At 37.3% G+C, this 12222-nt stretch overlaps 2 protein-coding genes across 2 annotated transcripts in view; one reads left to right on the plus strand and one right to left on the minus strand.

The window, feature by feature from the left end:
* Nucleotides 1-6601, minus strand: part of prmt5 (protein arginine methyltransferase 5) — a 21650-nt gene extending 15049 nt beyond the window's left edge. The window contains exons 1-3 of the mRNA XM_056479095.1: nt 6478-6601; nt 5651-5769; nt 2547-2632 (exon numbers count right to left, since the gene is read on the minus strand). Of these exons, the coding sequence (XP_056335070.1) occupies nt 2547-2632; nt 5651-5769; nt 6478-6575 (303 nt within the window). The 5' untranslated portion in view covers nt 6576-6601. The remainder of the gene's footprint in view (nt 1-2546; nt 2633-5650; nt 5770-6477) is intronic.
* A 2773-nt stretch (nt 6602-9374) lies between these two features.
* Nucleotides 9375-10502, plus strand: psmb11a (proteasome 20S subunit beta 11a). Its single transcript, XM_056467561.1, has one exon. It carries the CDS (start codon nt 9375-9377, stop codon nt 10500-10502), a length of 1128 nt encoding a protein of 375 aa, XP_056323536.1.
* Nucleotides 10503-12222: the final 1720 nt, after the last annotated feature.

The raw sequence follows: 12222 nt of genomic DNA on the forward strand, positions 1-12222 counted from the left end.
GATTATTTTTTATATTCATTTTTAAAAAATTTTAAATGAGAATTGATCAAAATTAAACAAACTTTAGTTGTGGCAATAACAAGCTAGTCGAACAGTGTTTTACAAGATAATTTGTAGCACACACACAGTGATCAAACTTGAAGAACAGCAATGATTGTCTCACAGACAGATTACAAGTACAATTTCAGAAATCAGTATAAAGTGTACAAGATCTTGCTTTGAATAACTAGTCTCTCTCTGGACATCACCAGTCTTCCAAAGTTCAGTGACTGTAGTGGTGTCTTATCCATGACTTTAGCGCAAAGGATTTCTCAGAGATTTTCAATCAGGTTTAGACAGGACTTTGGGCTGCCATTTCATTATTTTAAAGTTTTCAGCTTCAAGGAACTGCTTAGGGCTGGGTGGTTAATCGAAATCGACATTCAGAACCTATAATCAATAACATTTTTCCAGGTTGATTTTTTCGATTACTTTCTCTACTGCGTGTGGAGTCACGTGATCCCGCTCTGATTATACTTCTGCGTCAAGCGCACACACATATGGTCCAGCGCAGCCTTCGTGCGGTCGCAGACCCCTCGCCGTGCTAGGGGTGTCAAAATTAATTGGTGTCTTCGATGCACCATGATGCAGACCCGAACAATTTGGTATTGGTTCAGCATTGATCACAACCAGTTATTATGTACTGGCGTCATTTATCACATTTGCATTATATGGCGGTAGCTTACTATGGCGAGGGAGGAGACAGCGAGTAATTAAATGCTCCAGTTACTTAAAAAGCAGATAACTGTGTACAATTCACTGCTTGAGAGTTTGCTGGACAGTCTTTCACTGACAGGGAAGTACATCAGAACCCAGCTAGGAAAAAATGAAAGCTGAAACTCTCTCTCTGTGGCCACTTTGACCTGTTGACGTAATCGTGAGGTAACGTTTTATCCACTCTCTCTGCTGTTACAACAACAAAGTTACTTGTGGATCTCTGAAAGGTCAGCTTGATAGCTGGGAAGAGTGTGTGTGGCACAGAGAGCCGAGGGAGAGCAGCAAGCCCACTGGAGCAAGTGTTTACAAGTGTGGAGTCCTGGGGGGGAGCTCCAATTGGAAACTTTTGTTTTGTTTACACTTTGATTTTCCGACGATTTAGCTGAGGCTGATTTATACTTCTGCAGCCACTTTGCAGACACATCTGATCTCTGGTCAAGTAGGATGATGGACCCATTTGCACTTTGCACTACATTGACAATGATTAAAAGCTGCACAAAAGATGCCTTCAGAAGGCATATTTTCCATTACATTAAAATATTTGGTTTACAGTAGATGCAAGAAATGCACTGTTTAAAGTATTATTTACAGGATATACAAGAATTATTTTATTTAGAAGAGATACAGCTTATTTTCTACTTTTACATGAAAAACATTTTAAAAAATTATTAAGATTATGATAATGTGACCGTTGGTAAGGGCTGCACGATTAAACGAAAAAAAGATCACGATCTCGATTCAACCCTACACATGATCTTAATTCAGCTTTTCTACAATTCAGCCAATTATATTTTCAAGGTCAGGAGAGAAGGGTAAAGGCAGACGCACAAGTCTTCACAGTAACACTGACACCTTCAAATGGCATTAAAAGTGTCACGATCAAATGATCACTCTGTGCAACAAACTGAATGTTATTTACAACTTTATTACCTGTTATTCATAGCCTATGCAGGTTCTGTTCACTAAAGTAGGCGTCATGCGTGCACGTGTGTTTGAAAATTAGCGATAATAATAGGCTAATCATATTAACCTTTATTTTACATTTACCGAATCGTGAGAAAATCGTGATCTTGATTTTAAGCAAAAAAAAAAATACAATAAAAATAGTGATTCACATTTTCTGCCAGAATCGTGCAACCCTACCGTTGTTTTTTTGCAATGTGTGTTTTAATTTCAGTTGTTCAACATTGATGTTCAATAAATAATCATAGATAGTAGGCAGTGTGTGTTTCCTTCAATTATTTTAAAACGCAGCGTTCATTCCAAAATCTCTCACTTGTAATTTGTGAGCATATTTACTGTACAAAACTTGTCAGTGAACTATGAGGGCAAAAATAAATAAATAAATAAATGAATAAAATAATCATTCATTAATCGTTATCAAGTTAAAACGTTTAATTAATTTAGATTTTAGGCCAAATCACCCAGCCCAAGAACTGCTTGACCTGTTTTGCATAAAAAGAGCTGGCAGACTGGCTAATAACATATATGAAAGTGTTCATTAAGTTTGATCAGTATTTGTTTTCAAACTCATATAAATGAACTCATTTAATAAACTAATTACTGCACTTCAGAATACACAGAATAGGACTTTCGTCAGTCTACTCTTTTACTCATGTTAAAATAACATCAAGTGGTGACCTTAATTTGGCAACTTGTAGGTTCTCTAATTCCCACTGTAGGCTGCAATAAACTAATAACATATGCTTAATGTTCAAGGTTAGATGAATAATGCATTTATACATACATATGCAATAAAATAAAAGCCCAAATAAACAGTGTGAACATACAGCTTCTGAATTCCTGCGCTCTGTGGTCAACTCGGAGTCAGTCTCAATCCAGGGTGACAGCTTTCCCACGATAAGAGTGTTCCAATCTAGTGAAGAATTAATGGACATCATATTATTACATAGATATAATCACAATGTCTAAGTGTGTGTAATTCTGTAAATGCAATTACAGGCAATCACGGAAAAAGAAATGAAGAACAAGTCAGTTATCCAATGTATCCAAAAGAAACTTAATGAGGAAGTGACATTAAAGGGGTCTTATCATATGATCTTTAATCATTTATTTAGTCCCCTGAGGATTGCTTAAAAGGTTTTTGAGGCAAAAATAGTCGTGATTTAGGTTTCATAAGCATTCTCCAGCCTCGTTCTGACCCTTAAAATTTAATAGATCTTTTTATGTCTCTCTTTTGAACTTTAAATATGACTTTACCTTTAATCCTTCTGGGCTCAGGATGAATAAAATCCTTCCATTTTGCATTTTAAATAAACTTGCCATCACAGTGCGGGGTACAGAATAGTTATTAGTGATGTGAAGCAACATTCTTACACATATGCTAGTATACACAATTTATTACACATTTGTTAATATACACGTTCAGCACGTACATACACGTTTTAAAAAGTACACAACATTCATTTATAGCAGCCACAAATACATACTTCAGCACATGCACTAGAAAGATTTATCTTTCTCCAGTGTCTGCACCTTTTCTCTTTAAAAGTTATGACAAATGTCTTTCTACTTACCTAAAATACAGCCTTCGATAGTTAAATGTTCTTGTTACTTTTGTTTAGACAGCCAGTGCATTCCCAAATGGGATTGCACAATCATTCCCATTATATTGAAGTGTACTTCCATAATGAAGTGCTCAAAACTGGCCACTTCGAAGGGCCCTTCAGAAAGAAGGATTTTTATTGGTACAACTGAGGGACACAGCAGGCCCAACGATGCTCTGCAAAGGGAAGTTGTTTGGTGTTGAACAGCACATCATTCAGAAGGGATCATCCCTATGCTCTAATCCCTTCGAAGCGGTCACTCCGAAGAGGGTAAAGCCTATAGGGATAGGTATAGTAAAGGCTCATCCAAGTAAAGGCATAAGGTTAAGCCTTTGCCAAGTTTGGAATGCGTAAGTTTGTAAAAATGGCTAATTTCAGTGTTGACAATGTGGACAAACTAATTTGTGCAAAAACAATTAAAAGCACATGAAGTCATGGAAATAGGACAGTTTGCACATACTCCTCTAATGGCAAAATTCACGTTGTGTACAGTCGGCAATTGGGCTGCACAATATACTGCTAAATTATCATCATCACGATAACAGTATATACATTTGCGTATCACAGACATGTGTGATAAATTACGTTTATTTTATGCATTGGTTGTTTATCTAAATTCAGGGCTCGAAATTAAAATTTTTACTTGGTAGCACTGGTGCACGTATTTAAAAATGTGGTCACACCAGCCTAAATTTAGTCTCACCCACCATGCGCAACTATGCGCATCGTTACTACAAGTTTTGTATTACCAGTTTTATTGCATTTGAAATCGATTAAATGAAGGATTAAATTGAAAATCTCACACTTAAAATGTGTAGATTCAGTGGCAAGCACTGCTACCTGAAAACTCAGTCACACAGACTTTACAGTGAATGGCTTTAAGAGTCTTATCCACTCTTTGAAATGTGTATCATTAATCAGATGTGCTATTATTTGTAACTTTAGGTGGTTTCTAAAACAAAAACTGTCAGTGCATTTCAATCTCTCATCTTTAGCGCTTTAGATTTTCGCAGCTGTAGCTCCCCTTCACCTGAAGGCAGAAAGCATTAACTGAATGACTGATGGCTGATTTTAACCAATTCATTTGCCTTCATTACTAGAGCAGTGCGCCAATCAGAAGAGCTTGAAGGCAGGGCAAGCATTGCGGGATTTGTTTACTATTCCAGAGCACTGTATTTTACGTTTTTAGGTACAAATATGCATTCTGCGTAAATGTATCCTAAATATGTGCATCCGGTGAACGTTTTGCAATGAAAACCAGTCGCACGGCAACAATTTCATGCACTCGCTCAAATGTTCCCAAATATATTTTGAGGTTGCATGGATAACATTTCGAGAGCATATGCGACTAAAACGGTCACAATTTCAAGCCCTGAAATTTGGCCAATGGGGTCTTACTATCTTTATCCCAGTAGTTGCTGTTCTGTTATTGGTTGGAGCAGCAGATAAGGAGCGAGGAAAAAGACAACAGCCAATCAGAATCAGAATATCAAATGAAATGAAATCAAAGTTTATTTCTAGAGCACACTTAATTACCACATTTGGTCGACCAAGGTGCTGTACAGTAGCAGATAAAAACAGCAAATACACTACAATAAAACAACAATATAAAACAATAGTAACAACAGTAAACATTTCCAAGAAAGAATCAATTTAATATAGCCTGAAACCACCATTAGGGAACGTTCAATGCACTCGAAAAAAGATGAGTCTTTAGCATTGATTTAAAAATAGATAAAGTAGGTGCTATTCTGATTTTTAATGGTAACTTATTCCATAGCTTTGGACCCACAATTGCAAAGGCTCTATCGCCCCTGCATTTGAGACGAGATCAAGGTATTTGCAATTGATGTCGGAATTTGATCAAGCGACTGAGTTTGGGCCTTAATAGTGATCAGATACGGAAATAAAGAAAGATACGGTAGCGCTAGGTAATACAAAGTTCGCAATACTTAACAACATCCCATATTGCATATTTTCCCAGAATAGTCCAGCCCTAGTATTCAGTACCTTGTGTATGTGTAAAAAATGAAGTATACGTTAAGTTAAAACTTGAAATTGACACTGTAACTTTGACATTATTGTTTTAAAATCAGATGTGTTTTTGTTGCTTTATTTTAACAAATTCATTTTTTTATTTCTAAGTTTTAAAAAGTACAGTACGGTTTTATAGTACATCACTTCAAGTTTATACTATAAGACCACTTCTAGAGCTTAAAAACCTCATGCAAAAAATATACCTTATGCAAAAATATGATTTTGCAACTGACTCCATTCCACGTGTGAATATTCTGATGCAGAAAAGAGTTTTTTCTATAATATCTCACCTCTACCACACAGCAGCAGGTCAGAGCGTGTTTGGGCTCCAGAACGTGACTTTGCAGGGTCCAGTTCATTTTCTCTTCGAAACCGTGGGTGAAACAACGGCATACACAGGAAATCAAACCTGTAGGACAGAATTACATGCATTTACACAGGCAGGCAAGATATTGAGTATATTCACATTTATATTAGTAAATCAGCTAAAAAAAAATCTAATTTCATCAAACAGGACAGGTCTTGGAATGTATTGATTTTCCTTTAATTTATAATCAATTCATTTTTTTTATATAAAAGCATCCTGCTTGATTACAAGACAGAAAGCCCAAATAACTTGTTTATAAAACAGTGACTTTGAATGTATTCAGCCGTCAAGTGATCAGTCATTAAAAGCTTCTCAATCCCATCAGTAAATGAGGTCAAACCTCTTAAGATATTGCTTGCATCTCCAACCACCTTCAGCATTGGAAAGCAATCAGTAATGTTTCGATCAAAATTAATGAGCTAAAATGTACATTTCATGTACAACAGGAATGAATGAGTTCTTTCAAAATCTATTAAATATAATTACACGGCCCCAAAATATTTTTTATAAAAATCTTTCTAGGGGTGTTGCAAAGGCTTGAAAACAAAGCCATGCTAAATTTCCCAAAACTGATACAGACGCATGTGCATTACAAGTAGATCTGAAAAAGCAGCTATTAGCTAGCAAAGCTCATGTGCATCACGTGCAGCGACCTAGCCGAGCCAACTTCAAACTGAACACACTTCACTTCATTAAAAAATAACACCAAAATATCATCCAGTTACTGCGCCTATAGCTCGCTTTGCTTACCCTAATTTGGCGACCGCAGCGAGGGTATCCGCCACTTCAGGAACACAACTCAAATCTCTCCCGCAGGAGACCCTGCTACCTGCACTGCCGGACGCCATCGTTAGGAGACGAGATAGGAGGGAAAAATTAAACAGAAACAGAACTATGGAGAAACTGAAGTCATGTTGGCTCAATACAAGAGCGCAATAACTCTAGCAGACAAGCGAGTTTGGATCCAAAATGGCGTTCACTCGTGAGGCAGTTTCTGTTTCTCTTGAGTCTCTCGCGAGATTTCATAACGAGGTCAGACTGTGGGGCCGGCAGGGCAGACGTGATGCTGCAGACTAGAAAGAGAGGCCATACGCGCTCTGTGAGACGAACTTTAATTTGTTCCAGTAATTTTAGGGGAACGTTTAATTAGTTTTAAAGGATTGCGTCGTTTATGTAATAATCAGCTTGTTTTTTATACTACAGGATTAATTATTATAAACTCAGCAGTGATAACCACGTCAACGAGTTATTTTAATTAAACTGAGCACTGCATATTTCCAGATTAAACCCGTGGCAAATGGATTTGCGCTGGATTTTTCACAAAGAAAAGAATATCTGTGGGCTTTACTATTGCCTGAAGTGGAATAGCTCTCCAAAACAGACTGAATCAGTTCCTTCCATTGGACCTTTTCACTCAATATCCAATTTGACGTTCTAAAAACATACTACGCATTTATAAATTAGAACTACTAATAACTTTTATTAGCTACCTTTTATTTCTATAATTTTCTAAATTATATACTATTCAAATTTTGAAGTGACCCTTCTCATGAAAGCTCTTGGCTATATCTTTGAATTATAATCGCAAGTTACATGGTTGATTTTCACTATTATATTTGGCAGGTTTACATAGGCTACATAAATAACAAAGGCCAACATCACTTGATGTTGTCATCTGAACGAAACCTTTAACTTTTAATGTACCACTCGGTGACTGCAGAGCCAGACTGACAACTGGTTACACCAAGTCAACTGAGACATTTATCCCCCTTTTTATGAGAAAGAACAATCCTGCCTAGTAAACATGTAAAGAATAAATAAGAAGTAATAAAATTCTGGTGTATGTGCCCTGACTTGACAAACCACCTGTAGAAACAGTCTTCTCTATATACGCACCAAACACTTTACCTAAACTCCATCTTACAAAAATTAAGTAAGAAAACAATGTTTACCTGTGAATGTATCTCAAATCAGGTTGCACTACTTGTTTTCTTCAACCTTAAAATCTTTTGCACAATATCTTGGACAATATTGTTCTCTTTTATGTAAAGTACTTGTGTGTCTTAGGTTATGTGTAGGGCAGATTAAGAACATATTGAAACCCTGAGGCTATAGCAAACCCAAGGGCCCCATTTTTTTCTTGTTGTTGCTATTATTATTAATAATTTGCTAATTAATATTATTATCCAATTTTCCACAATTTTATTTTTTATATTTGATTACTATAAATGTTTTCTATTTTACTAAAGTAGGCATACAAGCATATAAATATGGTCACATAACATAAACTTCAAATTTTGAACAGGCTGGCAAAATCAGTAAAAATAACACATATGCAGTACTTCCTAAATGAGTGCTTTACAATAAATACTTAAGGGTCATCTCTGAAAAAATTGTACTTTAAACTTTAGGTGATCAGAAATCCTTAAATTATCTTTAAAATCCATTCTTCTAATTTCCAATTTGGTCTTGAGCTACAGCCACTCGAAAGCCAATGTTTTTGAACAGCAGCGAGCCAAAAGGAATACTTCACATTTGCGACATGCGAAAGCACAACACAAAGAGCCGGTTAATTCTGCAAATTATTTCTTCAGCCAATCAAGGGCCCTCCTCCTTTCGTGGGCCCTGGGGCTTGAGCCTCACCTACCTCTTACGTTAATCTGGCCCTGGTTATGTGTGGTTAAGTATTTATATGTATTTAGTAGTTAGTAGTCAGAGTACCAATCCGTTGTGTTAGTTATGTAGGTTTATAAAAGCTCTTATATCCAGTGTTGTGTTCATATTCATGATTATGTTTATTTATGTATCACTGTGGTCCTGCGAGACATGACATTTCCTTCCACTGCATGTCCACACGTGAATGACAATAAAGCTCAACTTAACTTGACTTGACTAATGTTGTACAAAAGCGAACACTTTTTCAATTTAGTCGTACATTTTTAATATACTTTTAGCCTTTTTTTCTCAGACAAAAACTGATAATGTCATTTTTAGCAGTTGCATCTGTTTTGCAACAAATTTTATTCTTATGGTTAAACCCCTTGAGATGTGACATCTCGGTTTCAAGGGGGTACCATATAAAAGATTGAGTGTTTTATAAAAGATTTTATAAAAGATAATACATAAGTTTAAGAAAAATCTCATATCCACCCTATTTAATATTGACAAAATTTCTGGCCTCACCCCTGATACCCCTGAACTGAAAAGATGTATAGAATGTTTTAAGTCTCAAAAGCATTGTCTCCAAACTTAACAAAGCATTAAAATTGGTTTTGGCCATAAAACAATTTTCAACTACATAGACAGTTAAGCATTTTGTCTGAATTCAGTGTTGTATTCCACACGGTTCATTTGCACAGCTTCAAACCTGCAAAATATTTGGTGAGATCTGCAGAAAAGCAGACGGAGCTCATTATACTCTCATCTCAGCACTTTATGATTATGTTTGAAGAGTCGCTTCACTGTTGTGCCTCAGTGGTGTCCACAGAAGCATATCAGATATAAATGGTAGCAGAGATTTTTTTTTGCTGAGGCATCACATGTGTGTAAGGGATATGACGATGAGACTCTCCACCTTCTATATAAATCAGGCCTCGGAGGAGTCTTTATTGTCAGTTTAGCTTTTAAGGCCCACTTTAGCAGCTAAAATGGCTCTTCAGGATGTTTGTGGTTTCACAGAGACATTTGATGACACCAACTCATCCAGTTACCTACCAAATGAGATGGGATACATGTGGAGGACACCGTTTGAGTTTGATAGAGAGAGTTCTTTTAATTTTCACTTTCCAGCTCAGCAGAGCTGCAGAAAAAACAGAGCACCAACTCCTTTCTCTTCAACTTTTTCACCTCATGAGCAACCATTTCATTTGTCACATGGTACCACCACTTTGGGTTTCATATTCCAGGATGGTGTGATAGCAGCTGCGGACACTCGTGCTAGCTGTAAGGGTCTAGTTTGCTGCCCGATAACGCATAAGATTATGCCCATCCACTCTCACCTGGTGGTGAACACCTCAGGCAGTGGTGCCGATTGTATGCTGTGGGAACGGATCCTCACACGTGAGATGAGGCTTTACCAGCTTCGCCATCGAACGAGACTAAGCATAAATGGAGCTGCAAAGCTACTCTCCACGATGCTTCATCCATTCAAAGGCACTAATGTCTGTGTTGCAGCTACTCTATGTGGATGGGATGGAGAAGAATCTCAGATACAATGGAAAACAAGCATGGGAACTGTAAATGTTAATGAATCTATGGCTCATGATTCCACTATATCTGCAATTTCGGATGAATCTGCTCTAGGTAGTGAAAAAACAGCTTCAATAAGTGAGCAGGGGGAGATTCTGAAGGACGTACCAGATCAACAGAATCGGTCTACTTTTGGAGGACGGTTAGGTCCCAAGGTGTGCTATGTTTGCAGTGACGGGCTGCAACTGAATGGAGAGATAATATCAGTGGGTTCAGGGTCACCCTATGCATACGCTGTGCTTGATGACGGATGGAGATGGGGAATGACTGTAGATGAGGCAGTGGGACTGGCCCGGGAGGCTGTTTTCAGAGCCACTCACTGGGATGCCTACTCTGGGAATAATGTAGACCTTTTCTATATCACTGCCCGTGGCTGGAGACGCAGAGAGAGAGAGGATCTAAAGGAGGAGTACTACAGAGAAAGGGAGAGAGAGAGGGAGAAGATCAAGGAGAGGGAGGAAGAGAGACAGAAGGGAGAGCTGGTTGAAGGGGATGATGATGATGTATATTCAGTACAATGCGGATAGGGACACAAGAGGTGGAAAAACAAAAATACATGGATGGAATGTGAATGTGATGGGTGGAAGTATTCGTGAGTAGAACAATGTCAAGCTGGTCATTTGACAGCATATAAAACAGAATGCACAATGCACAGGGAAAGCAAATACATGGTCTTATGAATCTTTTTTAACCAAATAATATTTTTATAGTAGCTTTTAATTTCAGATTGTTATTAGGCTTCAGGAACGAGAAAGTGGATTTATTTTTCATATTTTTCAGCAAATTTCAATAATTATAACTGCAATAGCTGAAAATACTCAATTGTAAATTCATGTTTATTCATAAAGTTCATAATACATACATTGATTCAAAAACACTTTACAGAAATGCACGTTTCTACATTTGTAATTTCATAAGTCAGTGTCCATCAGGGACGATACAAATGATTCAGTTTGCTAATGACGATATTCCAGCAGAAATCTATGAACATGATTAAAGCAATGATTGCATGCTGTGATCATGAATACAAGAACTGTTAGTTTGAATGTTGATTAAGAGTCTACTTAACAGCCTACTTCAACACATGCAGAAATACTATCATGATGTTAATTAAATTTTGAGTAAAATTGGAGTTGAAGATTATGAGATGCATTAAAGATGATAAATCTGTGTATGACATTAGTTTAATGACATATCAGCAGGCTATATTTTGGAGAACTTAGGCTACAATAAATAGTAAAAGCAGGGGTGCCCAAACTCAGTTCTGGAGGGCCGGTGTCCTGCTGAGTTTAACTCCAACTTGCCTTAACACACCTGCCAGGATGTTTCTAGAAAGCCTAGTAGGAGCTTGATTACCTGGCTCAGGTGTGTCTGATTGGGGTTAGATGTAAACTATGCAGGACAGCAGTCCTCCAGGACTGAGTTTGTGCACCCCTGGTTAAAAGTGTCTAGATATTTTGATAAGTAGATAAAAAATGTACGATTTATTAATCAAAACCAGATAAATCAAAATATTAATTAACCTATCAAATGCTTATGATCTTTTTACCCATTTGAATGTTTTATGCTGTCATTAAATATTTTTCAAAAGCTACCATGTTAAAAAAAATCATTATATTTTCCATGCTTTATAAGTGAATTGCAGGGAAAAAAAAAATTGTATAATAATATATAATTTAGTAACATGATTTGTGCTAAGGCTACACAGTGGCTCAGTAGCTCAGGTTGCTGGTTCGAGTCCCGGCTGGGTCAGTTGGCATTTCTGTGTGGAGTTTGCATGTTCTCCCCATGTTCGCATGGGTTTCCCCCACACTTCAAAGACATGTGGGTATTAGGTGAATTGAGTAAACTAAATTATAAAAGTAAACTAAATTGGCCACAGTGAATGAGTGTGTATGATGCTTCCCAGTACTGGGTTGCAGCTGGAAGAGCATCTGTCATATTATCCATGATTTTAATTGAATTGCAGAAATTTTTTTTATTAATATATAATTTAGTACCATGATTTGTGCTAAGGTGACACGGTGACTCAGTGGTTAGCACTGTCACCTCACATGCAAGACAGTCGCTGCCCTACTGAAAAAAATCAGCTTAAACCAGGCTAGGTGGGTTGGCTGGTTTTAGCTGGTTGACCAGCCTGGTTTTAGAGGGGTTTTGGCCGTTTCCAGGCTGGTTTCCAGCCATTTTCAGCCTGGTCTTAGCTGGTCAGGCTGGGATGACCAGCCAAAACCAGCTATGTACAGCTTA

The sequence above is a fragment of the Danio aesculapii genome, chromosome 2 (assembly GCF_903798145.1).
Source record: "Danio aesculapii chromosome 2, fDanAes4.1, whole genome shotgun sequence".
Lineage (NCBI taxonomy): Eukaryota > Metazoa > Chordata > Actinopteri > Cypriniformes > Danionidae > Danio > Danio aesculapii.